This window comes from Argopecten irradians, chromosome 7, assembly GCF_041381155.1.
Source record: "Argopecten irradians isolate NY chromosome 7, Ai_NY, whole genome shotgun sequence".
NCBI lineage: Eukaryota > Metazoa > Mollusca > Bivalvia > Pectinida > Pectinidae > Argopecten > Argopecten irradians.
Window position 1 is genome coordinate 45,404,510 of NC_091140.1, and position 25,927 is coordinate 45,430,436.

General features: G+C 33.9%; 1 protein-coding gene across 1 annotated transcript in view; it reads left to right on the top strand.

Annotated features, from left to right (window-relative positions):
- The window catches only part of LOC138326687 (glutamate receptor-like), a 66,609-nt gene that overhangs the window by 33,931 nt on the left and 6,751 nt on the right, over nt 1–25,927 (top strand). The window contains exons 3-12 of the mRNA XM_069272689.1: nt 16,069–16,314; nt 18,512–18,711; nt 19,923–19,976; nt 20,455–20,592; nt 21,405–21,569; nt 21,768–21,875; nt 22,720–22,833; nt 23,277–23,510; nt 24,067–24,413; nt 25,357–25,555. Of these exons, the coding sequence (XP_069128790.1) occupies nt 16,069–16,314; nt 18,512–18,711; nt 19,923–19,976; nt 20,455–20,592; nt 21,405–21,569; nt 21,768–21,875; nt 22,720–22,833; nt 23,277–23,510; nt 24,067–24,413; nt 25,357–25,555 (1,805 nt within the window). The remainder of the gene's footprint in view (nt 1–16,068; nt 16,315–18,511; nt 18,712–19,922; nt 19,977–20,454; nt 20,593–21,404; nt 21,570–21,767; nt 21,876–22,719; nt 22,834–23,276; nt 23,511–24,066; nt 24,414–25,356; nt 25,556–25,927) is intronic.

Below are 25,927 nucleotides of genomic sequence, written 5' to 3' on the forward strand. Positions count from 1 at the left end.
ACTCTCGTGTACTATTTCCAAATGGATCGATAATGCTCCTAGCAACATTAAAATAATCTTGATCCATAAGATATTCTTTCAAAATAATAATTCATGTCACGTCAAAGAGAAGAGTTTCAGTGATTTTGATGTATTTTACAATGATCTTTGTCATGCAAAACGCTTGTAGTAATTTAAATTTATTGACTATTATATTGAAGCACGAGGTAGTCTACATTCAATTACATACCATATATATATAGGATTTTTTTTTAAATAGATGCAAGGAATGTTTACATATCTAGTTACTATTCAGATATTTTTTTATGGGATGGTATGTTACAAGGAAGATTAAATAAGAGAAATGTATACATGTCTAATCAGATTTCTAAAATTCATCTAAACTCCTCGATTCTCAGGAACGACTGTTATTTTTTTCCTTCTTTTTATTGAAATCTAGACAATTTAAGAATGCCTTATGGGTTTAAGAACCAAATACTCAAGAGTCTTTCTTTATTCATGCACTAGTCATACTATCACAAAATTAGACACCGATGCAATTTACATTAGGTATTTGTGTTTTCTTCGTTATTTAATTGTTCTTTACGTAATTTAAACATCCGAAGTCAATGTGTTTTATCAATTTGAAAAGAGAACCATAGACTAAAAATATTTTTAACAGTCACCTGTGTAATGTAGATGTTTCTACATGTACACTACGTGGGCTATGTAACGAGTAACTCAAATACCCCTTTTCTCATTTAATTCCGTGATTGTATTACAGAATTACCAATAAAATTGTAGAACTTGGCTATTGGACAATATTTCTAAAATAATTTTCAGATTGGTTTTTCACTTTGCCTTTTTAATTTTTATTGATTTTGAAAAAAAAAACACATGGTGAAACAATACTTAACCATTAATAAAGCCATGCATGGCGTGTTAAACTGTATAAAATACTGTAAAAGATTATTTAACATAGTTTAACCTAACTGGTGATCAATGATGGTCATACACCCTATTTCAAATTCATAGTCTGGGACACCTATGCGAATATGAATAAACATCACCAGGTCGCGCTTGCCTTTACCCCCAGACAAACCACAGATATTGTGGTTAAATATAAGATGGAGTTATCCATTTGCGATATCGTCAGTCTAGCCCATTGTCAGAACTTGCCCATTGACCGTATGTATCTGCGTTCGTTATACCATTGCGAGAATCATTCTATAAAGGAGTGTCATTCTATCTACGTAGGTTTCTCACTGAAGTGATACCTATATCTGGCGTTTTGTTTCTCCCCCTAAAAATGGTGTCGGTGTTCTGTGACTAGCGCGATCGATTTTACCTCCACTACTAGACACTTACGTCCTTATAGTAACATCTAACCCTCATTCTCTACATTGAACCATCTTCAGTTTTTGCCATTATCGATTTTAGGCGGGATTGTGTTCACCTAGAGATTCCTAAAATATATTTTCTATCCGAAATTGTAATATGTATAGATGTGATATGTTTTTGTAAGAAAGGTCTGATACGTTCACTGGTAAAATACATTCTTTGTCTTCAGGGAACGTTGGGAAGATTATCTGATCATCAAATTTATACATTACATGTTGTTTTCATGCCTTGTAATTGCTAGTGTTATCTGTTGAATTTGGTTTTCAAGTTTTATCATTTTTTTTTTTAAATTGAGGGAAACGTTTTTTATTTTATTTATTTTTATTTGTGAATACTAAACAATATTTAGGCTATCATTTACTATTTACTTAATATATTATGCTTGTGGGTTTTATACTTTAACAAGCAGGATATTAATCAATCTCTCCAAAATAAGGCTTTTTTTATTATCACCAGTATCCCAGAGTTTACTATCACTGTCGATTAATCCACTCTTGGGCTATGTAATAATGAAACTGAAGACATTTCAGGAAGAAACCTTCTCATCTATTGCCGTACAAAGAACTTTCAGTTTTGATATGACATTGTCCAGGGGTAAATAGAATAGCTTCGCCGGGGTTACATAATTTACACGTGCTCCATTATCATTATACCCTCAAAAACTCAACAAAATAAACATCTATTCCTTAAATACATATAGTGTATGACGCTATAATACGGACAGTAGCCTACTCTTATTACGTCCCTTGCTATATTGTCTCCCCTCTTACAATTGTGACGTCAAGATACAGTAACTATGATATGACGTCATAATATAGCAAGTAGCTAGGACGCCTTGAAGATGCCCAGGGGGGCTGAAAGAAGTTCTTGAAGAAATACATCGAATATTTTAATGTATTACTTTTATCAAAACACGTTTTGATCAAGGACAATAACTTACTGAACGACCAATGCAATCTTCAGCTTGACCGAATGCCTGGATATTTGGGTTTTGCAACTTTTCATTACATCATAACATCAATAGTATGCCAGGGACGTTCATGGGTCGCAAAATTATAGATCATTTGAAGATGCTCCAACGCCGAAAGAGCTTCATGATATTCATCATTTGAACAGTAATTGGTGTTTGATCGTGTGTATGTATATGTCTAATTAGCACAACAAATGTAATAAAATAGTTTATTTTGCCTTTGGTGCCTGCGCAATCAGTAGTTCATTCCACATATGATATAGTGACATGGAATTTTTTCGGGATGCATTAATTATTTTTCATATTTTTAATTTAAAGTAAAATTAGAAGCTCAAACTTCTCAATGGTGGTAATGGTGTAAAGTAAGTAAGTAAGGTGGAGCATCTTTAAGGTAACACTAAAGGCATGAGACCAATTCTAAATATGGCTTATTTCTTCAGATTTTTCAATTTTAGAATCTGAAATAGACATCATCATAACATTCAATTTGTTACGTTTCATACAAATAGGTTACTATTATTATCATGGTAGTTTTTGTATTCCACTACGGACTATTGACGTTGGAAACGTAAATATTGTTGATACATATCATGCATCTATATTTCAGTTAATGTAGAAAGCCACAAATTGCTCGGGTAGCTAATAATTGAGCAAAGCTATTTAGACAAAAAATTCACGCAACAATCAATACCTACACTTTTTCAAGGGAAGTTAATTCTAGAATACGCAAATATAAATCATTTTTACAATAAAGCATTTACAGAGTTAGGTCGGTGTATCTCTCTAGTAAACATTTCAATGAAATATTGAAATGCTATAGAAGAGTCTGCTCCAGAGAATTGTCTCTACATTTGTCGCAGAATTATGTTCTGACAAGTACAAACAACATCTATTTCCAAATAATCTTTATCGTTTTGGAAAAAGAATTGCTTTCAAATTGATTGATTAAACATGTTCTCTGTCCGTTCCATCATCCAGTTCTTTTCATTTGTATTTCTGTGTATATTGATTTAGTGCGTTTCGTCATTATTTGTTTACCGTACTAACAAACAGGAATCCCAACAAAATTATGGTTTTACTCCAGTTATACTAGTATTCTAGCAAAGCCTATCATGGGTTATTTTTCAATAAAGTGTTTCGTTGGCGAATGAAATCCAATCAGCCCACCAGTCGGTTACAATTTACATAACTACCGTGAGAAGATATGATTTAACTACCACCTAGTTAGAGGCTAATGTATAAGCTTTTAACGGATTCAAAAGATATCTTTCGGCTACTAGCATTCATAATATCAAAATGACATTCTACCCCACTGATCGACTGTAAGTAAAATTGAAGTTTGAAAGGAAAGAGAAAGAGTTCCAGGAGAAAATCATCCTTTCAATTACCGCTTCTGTCTATCCAGCGTACAGTTGGAATCACGTTATATGGATAGAAACTAATCTAAGGAAGTTGGACAATATTTAAATACGTTTTAGATCAATATGTGTAAAACATGGACATTTTCATATCTTCCCATCACATGATGCCTATGTTTAGATTAATCGTTTATCGCAGAAAAGATGTATGTTGCTATCAAATTTTATCTTATAGTTTATTTCCTCTACCCGACCGTTACACAAACGTTAATTTAGATCTATAAAGATCTAAACCGGATTGATTTGTCCGTATAACACTAGAAAAAGGGAATGCATTCGGATATAATGTCAATGAATTATTCATTTAATGACTTCAATATCTGTAAAAGCGATTCGCAAGTATTCCGTTGCACGTGGTGTTATATGAGGTATCATGATACAAAAAGCATCAGCTAAAATCAGCAAAGCATCTCTATCAAATTATCTTATTGAAGATTAACATAGTTTTAGCCGTTTCGTCGCATTACTTCTCCGAATGGGATAAGCTAACGTGATGCGTAAAGCTATTCCACCACACAACCGAACATATGACTACCAGATCGTTTGACATTTATATTTCCAACAGCTCATAAATAAATCAATTTTCACATTTTTACTCCTTTTATTTTAGTTGCCATGGTTACTTATTTCCTAGACTTCCCTTGACGATTGGGCCGACTGACGGCCATAGTGTAACGCTATGAAATTTCGCCTCGAGGTTATGTTCTAGATTCGCCATCGATGTAAGCGAAGCGGAGTGACATAAGGGATTTAATTCAATATAGACTTCCATATGATGGACGTTTTGTTCACGCCTTTTATAATACAATCGGTCAATGTTTAGTTTTGCTATCCGGATCAAATAACAACCTGCATTAAGCTACCAACTTCCTTTAATTTAATAGGTCTTTAATACCATAACATTGTACAAACATTGTCATCACGATTTAATGCTTTTAATGGCTGATTGATCCCGGTTAGTTACCCTACACCAGCAACTTATTTTCAATATTTTTTTTATTTTAATGCATTATAAATGTATTAATCTGAAACCTTCTTTCTTTAAAGCGGGATAATTCAATTTTTCAAAAAAGCGAGTATAATACAAGGTTATTTTTTTGCTTTTGTTGATGGTTGATTTGACAAAACATGTCTTAAAATAGTATTACTGCCAAATATATTAATGTGAATTATTTCATCTTTAGGCTAAAAGGGTATTGTAGAAATACATTTCCTATGAGGTTGTATTTTATGTGCGTTCTGCAGTATACATGATGGTCAATGATGCAAGTTAAATGGAAATACGACCCTGGGTGATATATCAGAGAAGATGATAGTAACAACGTCTGGACAAATTGTATAAACTTGCCCATGACCAGCCCACACTATTGTACATTAACTTGTCTCGTTTTCTAGAATCTGTCCTAAACCATTTCGATTATCTGATAATTATAGGACCGGTTGATGTGTCGCGATCCCTGGCTCACAAGTCGCCCATTTCTTTGGACACTCGTCACATTTGCCGTCTCAAAACCAATTCTACGACTCAGTGATGCGTAAAACAGAGCTTTAGAAATTGTTACAAGAAGTAAATTGCTGATATTTATTCCTGATAGGACTGGCAATGTGGGAACACTCTCTATTTTCACAAGATGCAGTAGGTTGTAATTATGTGTCCAGCTGATTCTTCGTTCAAGGAACGCTTATGGATTATGTCTGCATTTACTGTACAAGTCAATAATCTTTATACTGTTGCGGGGAGGAATTATATCAAAATCATTTCACAGTTGTGCACATATATTACTAAATCTTTCGAACATTAGATTAAACGCTTCGAAATACATAATCAAAAATATTGTTTATAATTAATATATACATATACAAATAAAAAATAACATATCGGCCATGAAAGGTAAAATAAACGTTCCATGGAAAATGTATATCAGTTATTGATTGCACAAAAATGGAGATATTTTTGCTTTCTTCCAAGTCAACGATAGCCTCTATTTTTGTTGTATGAGTGTTTTATAACTAAGTCTCCTAACCTGAAGGTAGACAGATAGATACTTTTGTTGCACATGTTGGATTTGGTCGAAACGACGGCTTAATTAATTTGTTATTTTTTTTACCGATCTAAAATGTTTTTACCTCTATGAAATAGAAAGGGAAAACAACTCAGACGGACAAGAATAAATGTTTGTATCTGTATTGTGATATATTGAAAGGACTATTTATTCTAACAGTGCATCATTTTTTACATACATTGGACACAAATCAGTTCAGATTGAAGTTAGAGTAGTAGGTGTAATTGTAACATGTCAGAAAAACCCACTCTTGTAAAATCTTGATACTCACTCGCTGTCCGCCATTACACGTTATTGTCGGACGTCTTGTATGCCGAACTTTGGCAAGTGACGGTAAAGTAAGACAACTTTTGTTTGAACTACTGAAATCGCGTTACTGCCAAAGATGCATGCTCTTGTCTAAAGAACAATTCCATCAACTCCTCGGTTGCAATGTATTGTAGTTGTTTAACCTATGTGACATTGGCTCGGGTATGATTACAGCGTACATGTTGTCCCTGCTTAATCGTCTTGCCATACCATTTGGAATTTCGACAATCACTATTTTGAAGACATACATTGTATAAGTGTTACGCACAATAACCGAACTACAACCTTGAAAAATCATCCAGCTAATTGTTCGTAACAAGCAATGGATAAGTCGTTTACTGTTTGTTAGTGGCGATACTATAGAGAATAGGGGGGTAATCGAAACGGGGTTAAATTGCACTTGATGCCAAACATTCAATATAATTGGCAGTTGATGAAGTGCACCTGTAGATATCCAGAGGGAAATCAGATCCACCTTCTTTAATACCGTGTGTAGGCGTACGTTCCAACGAGTCAACAGCGATTGTCGTTTTACAGTTGTCAACGGTCAAAAACGAGTACAAGCCACAGGAATCCTGGTGTTAAAATATCAGCGTTTGCATTGAGTTATATATAATTATGTCTTAACATTTGCGTTAAAGATGTAACGCTGTGGTGACGTTTACGTGTTGAACTATTTCTTACGCTTAATAATGAATCTAGCCAAATTCCTCTTCTGTCACTGTTTTGTGACAGAAATCGCGTTAAACGGAACTCGGAACTCGGAACTCGGAACCAACTTCAGCCTCCCGAAACCATTTAGTACCTTTCCCGTCTGTTTATGAGGGAAATTTAAATACCCTTAAAATCCTGCGATACGTTATCGGCAAATGTCCATTATGAAACTGTGACATGCATGACACCATTGATCTAGATATTATACTTATTCCTTGTCATAGATGAATGATAACTAAAAACTGTTCATGATTCAAATATCCTTCCAAAACCACATCTAAAAATAAAAATCAACGGCGACTTTTATTTATTCCACTTTGTATATGAACATTATATGCTTCGCCATAGAAAGGGGTAATGGTCCTGCATATATGTGTTATGTTCATTACGCCAAATTGAATTTTCAAGGATGGCATATCCTTCCTTATTTGTCACTCTTTTTATACAAGATTAGGATTAAATTCGCTGACAATACCACACCTCTATTGCCGTCATCGACAATAGAAAACCCCGGTAAAATAGCATAAACGATAAAATGTGATCGTACATCGAATCGTCCCCTGTTTTGCCTTGCTATCATCTGTAGAAAGTTTATTGTTATTGTTTTCACTGCTATGTTTGAAGTGCTTTAAAGTATCGAAAATATCGACTTCAAAAGTGACAAAAACGAGGTATTTGAAATTGACATTCCAAATAAAGATAATTAGAAGCACTAATTTATTTCACTAATTTGGGGTCGCTTAGCAACCCTTAGTTTGACTAATTAAAGATGGTTTTTATTTACAAATTTATACTACCCTGTTGGTTGCTATTTTAAATTGAACACTATTTAGAGTGAAAATAGTCAACAAAAAACCTAAGTAATGGGTAACAATACCATATCTCATTGGTTGATTAAGAAGTAAAATACAATGTAATTGGTTAATTAAGAAGCAAATCATCAATATATGAAAAAATTGCTTAAATATTAGATTAAACACAGTTAAGGCTAATTTAATTGTTTTAATAATGTTTATGAGCATAAGTGGATAAGCAGATGTTTAATAATATTCATTTACGGGCAGGATGTTTTTGCTTATTTTGCTTTGAAAAAAACTACATAAATACAATCTCGTGCAGATATATCAGGAAGTGCAATTTTAACATGTAAATGATATGAGATAGATCCACGTCGTGTAAACTATGATATCTTGAACTGTTTGAAAGCAAGCTTAGCGAAAATAAACTCAGGCGAAAACTCACGCGTTTGCAGTAACAGTTTGCAGGCGCTTCACAAGACCTAATATACTCCATCTTTGTCGACATCTACTCCAATACATTCATATATTCAACTTTGTCGTATTAAATAACGACAAGTCGGCTTATCTGATTGAACTGATGTACCTACTGCATCCAGTATACGATTATTTGATAGCGGGACAGTTGGTTAAGGTTCTGACATACGTGCTTTCATTAGTCCTGACCTCTGGGTTATCAGTTCCAACCATACGTGGCGTAATTGCTTGATATTGAACGTAGTTCCCTATTTTCTCTCTGGAGATTCCGGTTTTCTGTTGCTCCTTAAATGCAACATGTCATTAAATACCCATTTGTTTTAATGGGACATATATCGAAATAAACTGTAGCCGCATTCATTATTTATTGTTTAAAAATAATATTGATTATAAAACAGTTCATACTGTAAGCTAGGCGCAATTCATCTCCCTGTATGACCACAAAAAAACTCAAATCATTGAATTAAAGATAAACAGTGCGTCACAATACGATGCAGAGTTTATCTAAAAGTCAACATCAACGGCATTGCCCGTTAGATTGTCCCTTCGGAATACTTAGTTCATAAAAAAATTACTCTCCACAGTTTAACATTTCGTTATAAACTGTTCTACGTTACTACAGCGTATGTTTGTATCTAGGTCACATCAAATCTGATAGTGCATGCTGGGAAATGCTTCCTCGGGGAGCTATTCGGACTTCCGTTGTAAAGCCTATCACTGTCCTTTGTTGATATGCTCCTTCGTCCTGGAGGGTATATTTTAAAAGTTGTTTACTTAATCTCGTTTTAACATGCACAATTTCATTAAAACCCATGGAGACATATGTTACATTGTAATGTGGATTATGTATGTTTATGCTGGGAGTGGTGGAAAGAAATACGTTCTCAATAGTAAAAGGCTAGCCAGTTGTGTATCCTATTCTGTTCTACTTCAGTCGTCTGTTTGATTTTATATAATAAATAATATGAAATGCTTATTAAAGATATTTCGAAATGAAATCCTCACAGTGTGGGTGTATTTGATATTTAAGAAATTCATGAACTCTCTGTAATTTTTAATAAAACTCAATATTACCAACCTGAATATTTTTAATATCAGGATAAAACGATGACTTAGGTACCATAATACCACTCACTTATTTACACTTTGAAGAGACAATTGTAATTTATTTTCTGGAAGTACATGTGTTGAATAGATAAACGTTGTATATTCCATTTGCTCAAGTGACTCCGAAAGTTGTTTTTTAAAGTCGGTGCAATACATAACAGTCGTAGATTTCTGCAGCTTTCGTTATTTTCAACACACGAATACCTGCTTATTTCCCTTCCTGAAATGGAGGTGAAATAGAACCAAAATCATTAACAGTTAACCTAAAGTTTAAAAAAGAAAGCATCATCACCTTTTGTTCAGGTTTTAGACGCAGTAGTGATTCTATTAATGAGACATTTTGACTAACGATTTTAAAAAGCGAAATTAAACAACCATACAGTGTCAGCCATGGGTTCACCAGAAAAGTACTAATATTAAGCCGTGGTCGTTGACCAGCTGTTAAGTGATAAGATATCTGATTCGCTGGTAGTTGTAAATTAGAGGGAAGGGGTTTACAGATCGATTGGACACTCTTAACACTAGCCATTGGGCTTGTTATATACATATGGACCAATTTTCCGTACCAATTCACGACTCACATATGCTGAAATTGATTGATTTGTTCACGGAGGGATGTTCATTACACCCCAGTGTAGAGCCAGATCTATTACGGGAATTCGGTGGAACCCTAATACAGATGTAGTCCCGAGCTCGGTATAAAATCGCCTAAGGCTACCGATGAAGTCGAGGCCGAAAACATCCATTTAACAATGCTGTAGCAATTTCACTTTGTCTGTGTTCTGTTCACTTAAGCCTTGAATGCGAATTTCGATTTCCGACGATACTCTAAGTAACGGATTCCAAAGCCGGATTAAAATTTAATGCCTGAAAACCGAATTTAGTGTATAATGTATTGAAAGTCGATGGTTGACAAAGTATATTACCATTGATTGTCTACGTGCAGTCAAACGATGGTCCAAACATCTCAAAAAGAAATACAAATAGAAATGAAATTTTAGAAATTAAGATAGGTATGCAGTTTTTCTTTGCTCGAGGAACACGTAAATGTTAAATGTTTTAAAAATAACATGAAATGTTTATTAATTTATACCAAAATTATTGTAAATATGTTTTGTCATTAGTACGGTAAAATAGATATTTTGAGACGTATGGACATAAATTGTAGATCAAGAAAGAAATTATATCACATATTGATGGTTTTAAATTTGATTTTATAATGACAAAAAAAAAAAAAAAAAAAAAAAAAAAAAACATAAATTTATTAAAAGTGTTCATGATTGATTCATGGAATCACATAGAATCACAAACGACAGGTTCTTCGATGCCTTGCAAATACCACGTTGCTTCATTGCTCCTCCGCCTTGACCTTGTGTAGCTTAGGTCTATCAAAGATGTTTGCTGTCCAATAGAACAAGTAAACAATCTGAAGCGTGATGTGCGTGGAGCTGAATAGTGTTTCCTGAGATAATATTATCCCAGGCTTGCTTTGCTTGGGTAGTTCAACACAAACACTCATATAGAACACGTTGAACACTGATTGCTTACGTATCTATTGTCAGCTTGATACTTAAGCTTGATTTGGTCCAAATTTCTTGGAAAAGTGTTCGTCGTAAACATTATACTAATTTAGGTTTTTTTCATATTTTTAAATAATAAACCACCAAAACATACAAATAACTATCGACAGCTTTCTTTTGAATGTTTGTTATAACATAAACCAACCTTTTTGCTACATCAAAGAAATCGCTCTACATAAAACCACTTTATTTTCGCGAGAAATAATTTTAAAAAATTCAAATGTTTGAACACCTTTAAGAAAACTCGTCTCTGTTTTATATAATGTAAATTTCGTGATTGGTTTATTTTCGTTCAATTCACGTTAAATCCGCGGCAAAACAATAGTATCGTATATATTCGCATTTATAGTGATCGATGAACTTTTGAACGTTGAAATTTATCCTCCGTGTAATTTTAACAAACACGTGACGTCTCAATCTATACATATCCGCAAGGGAAGATAATTATTTTATATGCAAAGAAGCAATAATATAATACAGAAATGAAGGTTCAAGAGAACTCTTATGTTACATATTCATTTAGCATATGAAATCTATACATACGAAACTATTCACACAATCTGCAATTTGATCACGCTTTAGGTTCTTTTGAAATATCAGTAATATAATTGAGTAAATTATTTTAATATATTCATGCTCTGTTAGCGTTGCACTTAGGCATGTATTCAAATGTAAAGTTTGGAATGAATGAGTGGAATACAAAATAGTGTCCTAATTCTACATCTCATTGATTTTACATGAATCAGATTCAAATCGAATCTTTCAGGAAGGGACTTCAAAATTTTCACACGTAGGTTTGATATATAGGGTATGATATCTAAACATTTTGCCAGAGAAAATTGGCACTGCAGTAAGTTTCTAACCGTTTGTAAATCTAATTTAGTACATTGCTCCAAAATATGTTGCAAAATGCCAATACACAAAGCCCTTGAGTGAAACAGGAATCCGCATACGAGAGCTGGTTTACTTTATTAGTTTAACACCCTTTGTTTTCAAAACTGTTTCCCTTTGAAACTCACATATCCATTTCAAACCCAATTAAAATGATGTGTACGAAATATCCATTACGATACATAAACTATTCATAGAAAATCTAAATTATTCAGATGTTCATACCGTCAAGCATCTCCTTCAGATCACATGTGTCGACACACCACTGTAGATCAAAGAAGTGTCAAACATTCGTTTTGTTTTGAAATATCAACTTAGTATTTCATTTCTCTTACATGCAAGCTGCTAAGTTTCTCGGGTCGAAATCGGAGCAGACGTGAACGTATCCACTTAGTTTTTATAATGTTGCAATAATCACACAAATTAAAAACAAATGATCATATCTACAGTATGTAATGGGAAATACTTCGCTTGATTTAAGATAAGCTTTTAAACCCATTCAGAAATAAGGAAAGATATTCAATTGCACCATTTTTAAATATGTTTTTGAATTAACCAAAACGGTGTTTACTATAAACCAACTTTCTTTCGCGTGCGATTTACTATCGCAAATTTCGCTCTCCAAATAAAAGATTTAATGTTACTCTTCGCGAACATGTTTTGAAACGGAAATAGCGAAATTTATTAGCCGCGAAAGAAGTTGGTTTTCACTATATAAACAGTACAAAGCTCTTGAACATATTCTGCAGTAATAAACGCTTGAAGAGAAGAATGGGGTTGTATTCATCCATGTCTACTGTTCTTTCAAATTGTCTTGAAAGTACATTTGCGATCTGATGGGCTATGCGCTACTATGCTTTTTTTAATATTGTTTATTGCTTGTCATTGCCTATCTTCCCCACGTGTGCATATAACGTTATAGAACATCAAATTTCTTAATGCAATACGTTTGGTATTTGAAAGCGGTTTATGTCTGTGTCATTTAAAGTCACGTCAATTTGACGTTAATATGATTTAAACTTACTTGTAACAAACATTTTCATTGGATAGAAATTAGATAACATGTAACTGCCCATAACTACCATAAGTCGCCGTCAATAACATTGAATTGGATTGGTTGATATGGCAGCGTAATAATTTGCAAGAGAAACAAGTTCATCAGTACAAATGGAATTATAGGGTCAAAATTTATATATACGATAAAGGATTAAATTGAATATATTGTTATGTCACATAAGTTTGTTGGATTTAGATTTGAATTAAGAAATCATTTTGAAAACAATAACAACTACGCCATTATAGTATGTAACCAATACGTGACTTCCAACTATCAGGTTATATTGTTAAAAGACTGTACTTTTGTGCCACACAAACGTGTAAATCAGTGAGAGTGAGTGAACTTACAGTAAAAAGTTGTTTTGTCTACTCACATTACCTTCAATTGTACAAACCAAGTTCTGCTCAGTTGTATTGCATAGCAATAGGGAATTTAATTTCGTGCCAAAGTTCACTTGACCTTCAATGACCTTGAGCGCTTTAATGACGCAGACGATCACGTGTTTCTTAAAGCTTCTCTACCTTAAATGCATAACGAATTCTTAGTACCAAGGTCGGGCTTGTAGATTGGCTTTCCGTCACCTATTCCTGCAGTGAGCTTGGTTTGAATTGCATTAAATAGGAGACGATTACATTAAGGAGTATAATTTGGTTGTTGGTAAGGTACAGAAATGGTTTAACAATTAGTTCGAATAATGTATCTTTAATGCACTACAAACCTAAAGTGCCCAACGCTGTAAGGAAATCTTTTTAGATATTTGAAAACATCTATAAATGTACAAAAAATAGTGTATGTATGAAGCTGGAGAGTAGTATAACGATTATCTACATAAGAGATGTGATTAATAAATTTAGTTTACACTTGGGGCCTTGTTCGGGATCTAGATCAATATATCCACTCCTTGCCAATATTATGCGGTGAAACTACACTCTTCTCCTAACAATCAAATTATGGCGTGGTTACTTAGGGGACATCGCCCAGACCTCTGGCCATATCGATCTAAATATGTTAGCCTGTACTTCTATTTGATGTTCAATTACGGAATCAATTCTAAAAATCATTCATCCTACAACTAATAGTTTCAGTGTTCGTTCCAGCCGGAAGCCATAGAAAGGAGGCTCTGGCGTGCAGTGAACTTACGTTTCCGTGAGGATTGCAGAGCTTTTCATTGCCGCGACTACTCAATGTCCGTGAATGGAATAGTTCGGAGAGCTTCGATGCATCATTTAAATTCATCTGATACAAATAATCGAAATAATTGTCAGCAATTCCTTCGTTAATAACCAATGCAGGAGCAAAATAATGTTGATAACGGATTGCATTTTATAATTGATTTTTCGAGATTTTTAATTTTCTCTGCCTTCTCTTGTGAATTATATTGTGAAACTTGATGTCTGATGCGGCGTTAAAATAATTTGTAAAATTAAAGTCAAAGTGTTGAATTTTCCGAACAGAATTTCTGAAGTGTCCCGATTTAACACCGTCAATAGTCAATTATTCTGCCGAGTAATCAGTAGCTACTGCTTAGCATGTGGATACAGACTTTGCCAATGGAACAGAAGTTATGCTCGTTTAGCTAACCAGAAGTTGTAAGTAAGTGGTTAGAACACAACTGGCCACTTGAGAATCATGGCCCCTTTTTCGAGGTAGAACGCATGATACCTCAACCACTTTGCCTACGCCACGAATTCAATGAAACGAAAATGTAAACGCGTATTCGTCATTATAAACCAAAATAGTCAGCCATTTTAACAGTGTGGACTGTGCAATTAACAGTTAAACCTAATGTTATATACACATTTTGATTCGTTTTAATGATTGTAAAGGTTTTGTATACGGAGCGTCCATTTCCTAATTTTTTTTTATTGTTTAAAATGTTGCAAAGTACTATAAGCTTTCAGAAATAAAGAAGGATATTGAATACATCGAGATTGTTTCAAGACAATTATTTCATATTGCACCGAATAATTTTATCATGGGGATCGCTATTGCTTTTTAATACAAAGTTAAACATAAAAGTTATTATGGGAGCATATCCCTTTTGAATATCTTGATATCAGATTAGTTTTCAGTGATAATAACAGATCAAATCACTGTTAATGACAAAACAACCAAGATGCCAATATTTGATATATCACATATCTCTCATGGGTTTCAAGATTTACTAGTTGGTTGTAAACAATAGATGAACTATTGACCCCGTCATAAGGAACGCCGCGTGTTTGAGATGACGTGTACACGCTTTATAATGACGTATGCATTAGTGACAGAGCGTCCATCAATCATGGCGTCCATTTATCACGTGCACGTCCAAGTCGCTGTAGGAATCATATCCCGGAGATCCCATGGTATTTATATTCACAGCATTTGAAGAGGACACCATGGAAATCCCAATACATATTTGACACCACTCTACGTACTATAAACATATAAATCATGGCTTCACGCATTCCTTCTCAAATGAATATCGAACCGCTCTAACACCCGCCCATTCAGGATTTGATAGAGCCTTTATCGTGTTGTCGTGTCTGAATTACCACCATTAATGGTCCAGACCCGCTAGTAGATGTAAATAATATAATTTTGCATCTGTGTGAAACATGGTGTGTTAATATTGCATGAGACAGGCTAGCTTCCAATACGTCTATTTCCCCCATACCTAACTATATAAAACAAATCAACGGTATTGAAAATCAACTTTTTCTGCATTAGAATTTAAAACATATAGTGTTAATAATACACGAGAGACAGTTATGGGCCATGTAAATGTAGTTTACATGTAAGATGTCAGCATTTTACTGCATTTGTTATAATTATCCTAAATGTTATTCCAAGGACAGTATTGTATAACACATACTCTAAACTTAATTATCGTGATTAGATTAACAGTGGCTTAGTGTCATAAACCATTTGGAAATTCATTTGCTTCACGCAATGTTGAAGATGTTAACCTTAAACAGAATAACCCTGAAAATACAAACACTCTCCAATACACAATTAAACTACTATCTAAAACTGAATGAGAACTCCACAACTTCTTTTATTTTTGTGTTTGTCTTATATTTTAATTGTGCATTTCATATCAGTTGTCTTTCAATAACATCTTATTCAATACAATGTAAACCTTAAAATGTTTCCATGGCAATTTTGACGACTGGTTTGCATTGTCAGAGGTTATTGTGAATGAGAGGGCATTGATCTTTTTGACAACTATACTATTTTGGCTCCGAGATCTGGAATAGTATTAATGTTGAAATAATTGACATGTATCACAAATCTTCCTATCATATTTTTTTTTGTTTCAGTATGCGAACAGCTAGAAAATGGAGTTCTCGCATTCGTTGGAATGTCAAAAGTTTGTGCCTTGTCAACGATACAGTCATATAGCGACACTTTCCACTCGCCGTTTATAACATTGAACATGCCCCAAAACTCTACTTCCGATGACCCCTACCAGCTGTATATGAGGCCCCACTACATCGACGGTATCGTTGACGTCATCGTCCATTACGACTGGAAAGAATTTTTCTATATGTATGATACGGATGAAGGTAGGTCAATGCCATCGATTCGCTGTCTTTTACGTTTTCAGATGTCTCGAATGACAACCCTTTTTTAAAAGATGCTACAGCATTTTTCCGTATTTAAACCAGGAGCGGACAAATAAGTATTTTCCCTTAGTTACAAAAGTTACTTTTTACACCATTGAAATGTTTGAGCATTTCATGATACTTTGAGCTGAAAATATTTAAGATAACAAATTGCGACACGAAAAACAAGTCCATGGCATTTTATCCTATACGGAATGCAGTACTAATTGCACCAAACGCAAAACAAGATACATTTGTATCTTATATTTTTTGTGTTAATTAGACATGCATTTAAACTATCAAACACCAATAATTGTTCAAACGATTATTTTCGTTTATGCTCTGTCTGCGGTGGAGCATCTTTAAACATTTGGGGCATCGTCCTTCTGTAGTATAGTAAATTCCGTGGATTTTATCCTTTGGTCAATACACTTAACGCAAAGCTGATTATGTTCGCGCGTCAGAATCCTAGCGATTTGATCATTAACGAACTTTTTTTTACATTTTACATGTTCTGCATTTTCTCACTCTGGTTGCAAGTGTATCTATAATGCATTCGTGTGTTGCATATCAAAGTATCGAACCTACATGTGTTATCTGTTATCGTACACAGAGCCTTACATTTTGCCTTGACATAGTGCAGAAGTATATATGACGACAGTGATAGTAATCCCTAGATATCGAGGATGACGGCTATCAAGACTGTGATGAGGACACTGCCTTGTTATAATGTATAGCATAAAATATAACTTAAACCAACAATACCGCCTTAGATGAAGGAGATGTACTATTTGTAATTCCTTTTTAAAATGTTGTAAATTGATTATTTCATGCCGAATTTGTTTGGCGATAGATTTAAGAAGCAATAATTCGGAAATCATTCTTGGTATCGCTATGTTTGGTCTCCTAACGTGAACACAAATAATGAAATGGGCCCAGACAGAAATATTTTAATGTTCTGACAATGCTATTTGTATCTGAACACCTATTTGGCAGCTGTGAGCTATATCGGTGAGCTTGCCCTCAGACAAACAGCGTATCGATAGCAAATCTGAATACATGTTTTGTTGATGAATACTCTGTGCCCAAGCCATCTGACGGTGTTATCGCGTGCTCCGAAGGAGGTTTATAGACACATACGGGTAATTTCCCTATGACGTCAATCGTGTAATACAATGATACTAAGCGGGTTCATTGATACTTCTTTAGAAATAAAGTTACAAAATATTTGGCCTGTTTCCAAAAGTGGAATTCATATTTTTTGCCTCTTATGTATCAAGCTCCCCTATCTTTTGGGAATATTACGTCATTTGCAGTTCTCAGCTCGTATGTCAAATCCACGTGACTTTAGTACAGAAAATTGAAGCTATGTGGTCTTAATATAGCAATTTTAGTTGGATGATATATCGTTTGCATTTGCTGAAGAGCTTACTATAAGATGAGATAATACACATGAAATATCCATGAAATCTCACTCCTTACGCAGACATTCTGTGAAAAAGAGAATTGTCTTCATCTATGCATGTCTTTGTTGCTCAGTGGTAAATTTCCAAAGGAGATTTAATGTTCACATTTCCACGTTATGTGGGTTGATTTTTGTACCTGATCATGTTTCAAAAGTTTTCAACACAAAGGAGCTAAAGCTACAGAACATACTGGTAAAGGTTGAATACCCAACTCAATTTAGAGCAGTGAGTCCCGGTGCACACATATACAATGACGCCCATTAGTTTCACTTATGAACAAATAAGCCTCAAAAATCGGCATTTCTTCCTTCAAAGCAATTTTGGGGACCAAATCGGTAATTTTGTTTTAGCATCTGGTTGCTACGGCGCATTTGTTTATTTTACAATATATAAATATAATGAAATGCTTTGATATACAAAGAATGAAATCCTGCCAAGATAATTGTGAAACAGGCATATATATTGACAAAACTACTCTGTGGAACGGTTTCTTTAAGTCAGTTGTGTTAATAGGCATACAAATTCTAGCATTTTAATCTATCGATAAAACTTAAAAGTGAGTATGTGGATTTCCAAACAATGTCACTAACTTATCCGATTCCATCCTTGTGTGTATGTGCATGATGTGATATACATGTACATTCATAGTCGTAGATATTTTTGTATATTTTTGTATTTTCTTTCTTTGTCAGGGTTAGTGCGGTTACAACAGCTATTTCAGGCATTTAACGTAAGAGAGTATGAATTAATAGACATCAATGTTAAGCGAGTGGAAGATGCTGTTGAGTCGTTTGAGCTATTGAAACAAACATATGGGGCAATCAAAGACACTGACCTTAGGGTATTGCTGGACATCGCTACTGACCAGGCCAGAAAACTCATAATGAGCATAGTAAGTGATGTAACTCCATTACGTAAATCCATTGTAACAAATGTCAACTGTAAATGAATTAACTACTGTGTAGTTGTTAATATTCGCGAGGGTTTCATTTTCACTAAATTTGGGAATAGACCCAGATCCGCAAAAATTAATGCCGCGCGAAATTTATGAAAATAATTATTGAACATATTGGAGCTTGTCGTATATAAAACGCTTGCGAGAGTTACAAAGATAATTAAAGAAAATTGTCACTCGCAAATAAGTTTCGAGCAGTAAATCGCGAAAATGTATATCCGCGAACTTACCAACTATACGGTATTTCCAATTACAAGAGAATGAGAGTTTACGTGGGTGATTTTAAAATTATTATTTATCATTTGTAGAAGCATCATTCATTATTTGGATAATTTGTACAGACTTGCACATCTTTCGCTAAGTTATGATGATAATGATTCTGTGAAGCTGACCTCTACCGGACAAAACACTTATATTAAAATTAGAAACATGTAACCTTTATTGATAACATACCCATGAAACATTTAAGAATGAAATAGATAAAAATCATACAGAAGTTTTATTGCAAGTGTGGGAATGTGAAATAATAACAACCTTAAAATTTAACTGTGTTGTAATGACCTTCTATGTCAATCGTAAACAATAGATAATCAGTTAATTTCAGAAGGCAGTTTTTTTACACTTGCAATTAATATTATTTGTATGATTATTCAAAGCAGCAAATTTTTGCAGATAAATGCGCGACGTCTACAGAATGAGCTTCTATTTGTGAGAATTGTTGTAGTAATTCGTATATACATGAATAGGAGTCCTGTTTACTGACACAAAGTTAGTCCGCACAGAAAAAATTGATATTGTGGTTGAATGAACCAGTTTGGTTATGAAACTATTTAAAAATCTTTGAAATGTCTGTATTTAAATACAGCGTGGTTGAATTTGCAAATTTTATAGGAATTATCTTTTATCACATTGACCTTGGCTGTTCAGGTTAAATAGTTGAAACGGGAAATTCAAGTATTCACTCGCATCCAAATTATGTTTTACTTTGAAATAGAAAACAAAATGAACATATAACAAATGAATGATAAGTGGAGCTATTATATTTATTTACCTCCCAAATTGCATTTATATTTGCAATACATGCAATCTAACAATCGTTTAATTGTTAACTGTAATTAGCATTTGTAATTCATATATTGTTTTTACAGAGAACTGCCCCAGATATGATCAACAACAGATTCCATTTTTTACTAGCTGATCTGGTAAGTAGGTCATTCTACAATAGTTTTGATATATTAAATCGAACACGACTGACTTATATCTATTTATAACTTTTTTTTCAATTAGACGTTGATATTAACACAATGTTCTTTTAGAATACCCAGTAGGTAACTATATTGTTAATTCGCCATTTAATGTGTTAACAATGCATTAGGTATTTAATAGCTGACGTTATTCTTTCCATAGTAGTTATATGTATTGCATCAGTCATATCCTTAATGAAACAACTGACAAATTCAGTGGCACATGACAATTTTCATTTTCATATATACGTTCACAGAAAAAGATGACACATCATCATGGCTGTTGGATATGAAATATATTCCCCTTTATTACTGACAAAATACAGTCGCATAAGACGTTGTCATGGTAAGATGTAGACTCAAATCACCTGTAATAAATTCCATATCTACAAGCACCTGTTTCTAACATTTCTATATGTCATATTCTTTGGAACAGGACATAAACGATATGGGAGAAGAGACCCTGAAAAGTGGTTTAAATGTAACTGGATTTCAGCTGAATGCGACAAAGGATGGACCAGCACAGAGCAAAGATAGAGATATTTATGCTACAATAAACAACACCAAAATTACCGTATGTAAATCAATATTAAAATGTATATAAGCTTACTTGCATGTTGTTATATATAGATTAGATATGCTCCGATTTTCCACCACTCTCATTGGCCGATACACAGTCACATCGAGGCGACTTTTAGCATATCAACTCGCTGATTCAGTTTTTAGAAACACCGATTATGACGTCACAATACCCTGACGTCGAGTTTTCCGGGAAGATTTAGTTGAGCCATTATCCATGCATGTCTATATTACTTAGCACGAAGCAAACATTTGAAACAATTATCATATCTAATATGAAAATTAAGAACCTTAGTTTCGTGCCATATGGTGTTATTTCCTTATATAATTTAAAATAGTTACCTTGGGCTACGCCCTTGGTCCTTATTTATTCTACTCAGGCAATTTAACACCATATTGACCTCAACAAAGGACTAAAATTGATAAGTATGCGTTGCAATGGTTCGAGCAGAAATACAATTCCTCGCTGAACATTATATTTTTGTGAAAACTACATCACATAATGCACCGTGTCATTGAAAACGAATAAAGCTTATGATATTTATCCTAAAATCGAATATATCATTTTGTAAACGATCTTGACACTTTACCAGATAACCAGATACCTTACTAGCAAAGTCACTAATGAAATCTAAGTTCATAGGACAACTCAAAGAAATGGTCCAGCCTAATTCCAGAAAAATAATCTTTAACTTTTAATCCTAGGAAAAGAAAACACATTGAGAATATACCTATATTTATTTGTGATGTCCATTTGTTTTCAATATTTCTCTGAACGTTTTTAATGAATTTGCTATTTTTTCACAGCTTGAAAAGGCACTTGTACTAGATGCAGTGCGGCTTATTCACAAAGCAGCGAAGAAATTAAAATCCGATCGCCACGACCAAAGACTTACAGGCTTAAACTGCAGGGTCGGTGACGCCACTGTCAGAGGATCACCGGGTAAAAACTTCATGAGAGCTTTACGAAATGTGAGTAGTCAAAATTACGATATGTGTACCATTCTATATGTTTGTATTTGTTTTCTAAGAACTTTGTACTAATGGCGTTGAGAGTTCTGAGATGTTAACAAAATGTATCATATACACTATCCGTGTTTATCCGAAGGGTTTAATTTTTCTGTCAAAATTGTACTTCGATAATGATCAATATTAATTATTTATTTACAGACGACCTATAACGGGTTTACTGGGACAGTCCAGTTTGATGATAGAGGATTCCGGAAAAAGTTTAAACTGCCACTGATACAGACGACGATGACCATGGAAAGAGCCAAGGTGAAGTTTTCAAACACTTAAACACGTGCTACCTTGACGGACACACGGCTAGAAATTACAATCAAGATATCAAATAATGTAGACAGACATCTCTAGATTACAAAAATAAGACATGTAACTATTTTCTGTATCCGCATCGTACTTAAAAATATCTTATCTGGTGGTAAAATACATTTGAATGAACATTTTAAATGATAATCTGCAGTTCTCAGTAGTTTGTTTTTTGAAAGAGTCGTCAAAGAAAATCAAGTCGTTAATATGTATTTCTATAACGCGTTATACAGAGTAAACGTTATATTTGAATGATTTTACATAAGGACCTACGTTATAGGTAGCACACGGTAAGATTACTCAAAGGCTAACTTAAATAAATTACCATGTCAGTATGATACAATAAAAACCGCGAGGAATCAGTTAATGATGAGAGAACCCTCTGATTTTGGTATGAGGTAAACTGCATGGGTCAAGAAAGTAATATCAACAGTTGTTTTCCATAAAACACTGGATCCTTATTATTGTATTATTGTTGTCCGTGAAATTCCAAATTTTTAGGTATTTTTTCTCCATAGAAAAGCAGCGTTGTGATATCAACCTATCAGAGACGTCAAACATATTTTACGTTATGTGAGATAATAACACCAATTTTCAAGTCAAGGCGATTTATTTGAATTAAAAAATTCAACGAAATTTGAATACAGAAGAGAAAACTCGGGACGGCAGAAATTTATGCATATAACCGAACTTCTAAAATTTTAATAACTGTTATGCGAATAGCTCGATTTATCTTTTAGCAATGCTAAAATAACATCGAACCAAATTGTATGACAGTAACTTGTTTTACCAGGTTGGGGAATACACTCGAGAGAAAGGTTTGAAACACCATGACCCGGTAGTTGTTCCTAGACCTGGCCCCAAAACCAATGATGTGAATGAGACTAAAATCGTCACAACAGTTTTGGTAAGTCAGTCATCACGAATGCGCCCAGCAAGGTAGGAGTCTGTGGGAATGTCAATTTACCCGCTTAACAATCCTTGAATATTTTGTGAACTTGATCGACGATATTAAGGTTTCTTTTTCCTTGTACTCCGTCTTTATTACAAATAGTATATGGAACCGTATTGGGCATAGCGTTTTAATTCCTTAATAAATATACAGTCTAATCAATCAGCTTGTTGTGTGTAAAGCTATTTATTTTACAAAGAAGAAATGAATATGAGTGAATGCATTTTACTAGCTAAGATTAGTGCGAGATGCCTTCACTCAAATAATATATAACAAATACGTTACCTTATAAGGTAACTCAATGTCGTATGTAGGAAATTTAAAATTCGAAGTACCATTTATTGGCGGTTTAGGAAGAACAGTGATACGTATTGTTAATACTATTATCTATTGTGCAGGACCCACCTTATGTAATGATAAAGACAGATGCGTTGAAAGAACACGGGCCATATATGTCGACGGAAGAGAGATGTGGAAAGCACAAATTTGAAGGTTTTTGTATCGATTTGGCAGCGAGAATTGCGGAGTATGTAAACTTCACTTACGATATATGCTTAGTAAAAGATCTCACTTATGGAACGAGACTTGAGAATGGAACGTGGAACGGAATGATTGGCGAACTCACTCGTCGGGTAAGATTTGCTTATTTAATCCTTGTACTCCACGGAAACTAATATTCACATGCGGTTAAATTTGCGTATTTCGTGAGCGATGAGAATTCGCCGTAAAACGAAACCTAATAAACCACGAATTTGGAAACTCATTGAAAGCGCAAATAAGTTATTTTACAGTATGTAATAACACAGGCGTTTGGCTCAATAAATATTTTTTTCTCTTTACAGATATGTGCATCCTTTATTACATACATGTGTGCATGCATACCTAAAGAGAAAAATATATTTAGAGCCAAACGCCAAATGGCTGATGAATTTTTATCCAAATTTTTATTTACTTATCTTAATGATCTATAACGTATTGCCAGTTTTATAATTCTGAAATAATTGTATAGAAATTTGTGATTACTACATGTATCAATCAAAACATGAATGTTTTTCTTTTTCTTATTATTGAAAGATAGAGTATTTTGTTGGAGAGAAATTAACTTTTAGAGTAATTATCTTCTATTAAATAAATAACTATCAAATATTAAGAAAAGTTATGTCTCACTTGAGTCGTTGTGAATTGCAGGAAGCGGACCTTGCCATCGCACCTATAACAATTTCGTCAGCCAGAGAAAGGGTGGTAGATTTTACTAAACCATTCATGAGTCTGGGAATCAGCATCATGATCAAGAAACCAAGTAACGCTAAAGCTCACGTGTTCTCGTTCATGGACCCGTTATCGTACGAGATTTGGATGTGTATTTTATTCGCCTATGTTGGTGTAAGTGTTGTGCTGTTTCTGGTGAGCCGGTTCAGCCCGACAGAGTGGCACGTGGAGGATGACTCTAGCATAACCAATGATTTTACTATATCTAACAGTCTCTGGTATTCTCTAGGGGCTTTTATGCAGCAAGGATGCGATATATCCCCGAAGTAAGTATAATTCAGCCTGTAGGGAAATCAAATATGTTCTCCATTACCGTCTATAGATCTAAGCTAGAAGTATTTGAATGTTTAACATCTTCGCGTAAGCAAGTTTCACTGTCGTTTATTTTAATGGATATCCTTCCTTGAATCGGCCGCCCAAAAGGGTGACATTTAAGTTCGTGCAATATGGATGAAACATATTGATAAAACATGTAGCTGAAACATGAAATAATGATTCTCAATAGATATTTGCAACCCTACGCTTTCAGTAACAGTTACGAAGTACTATCAAATATACAATAAAAACGTATCCAGATTATGTTAGCCTATGTGAAGCTGACCCAAAATACGCTAAAAGACCTTCATTATACACGATAGTATACATGTCTTACCCACACAACATTGTATGTAGTTAAATGTGAGTTTATGTGTGTAAATGTCTGGCTTTTGACAAATAATTGTGATTTCATTTTAGTTATTTACAAAATAATGTAGTTAACGCAACTTTCACAATGTTTTCACTCAGAAGAGTTATATACAAGAAAGATAACTCTAGGTTGATTTTTATTTTCAGTGTCTTGTCTTACACTTATATAATAATACAATAGCAAGCTTATTGTAGCATTTCAGATTATGTAGTCATGACTGTAAAGTGCTTCTAAAGTTAAACAAGGAATTTAAGTAAATTTATTTTTATTTATCATTTTGAAGTATTTCATTGTCTGACCATGCCATTTCATTAATGTACATTTTCATTTAATGGGCCGGAATGTTGTATTAAATAATGTTTCATTTTTTTATTATGATACATGTTGGTATATGTACCTTGTTGTGTCATGAACACAAATCAATATTAAGAGTACTTCTAATGAATATCATCTGAACTTGTTAGTTTTACTTGTCTAAATATTCAATTATTTGTACCCGTTTTAAAATAATTCCATTTCAGAGCAATATCGGGTCGGGTAGTTGGTAGCGTATGGTGGTTTTTCACACTCATCATCATATCATCATACACAGCTAACTTGGCGGCTTTTCTCACAGTAGAGCGAATGAATACACCCATAGAATCAGCAGAGGATTTAGCTAAGCAGACTAATATACAGTATGGTGTGCTTAACTCCGGAACAACAAAGGATTTCTTCAAGGTATCTTCAAACAATGTTATGACAAATTGTAGGTAAAATTATATTTGTTCAATGGTTAAGATGACAAGTTATCGCTGCAAACAGGGTCATGTAGAAATAAGTTACGTCGTGTAATCATTAAGTCGTTTTACAACTAGATTATAACCAACAGGTACATGCTTTACGTTAAACTAATAAAACCAACCATTTAAATCTACATTTCTGAAGCAGTGAACAGTATCAAATTTATATAATTTGTTGTTGGAAGGCTTAAATGACAGCTTAAACTTCATAAATGCAATCCGACATAACAATAATTATCAACAATATCTATCGCATAAATTCTGTGGAACAAATAAAAATTATCTTATTAACGAAATATATTTATTGCAG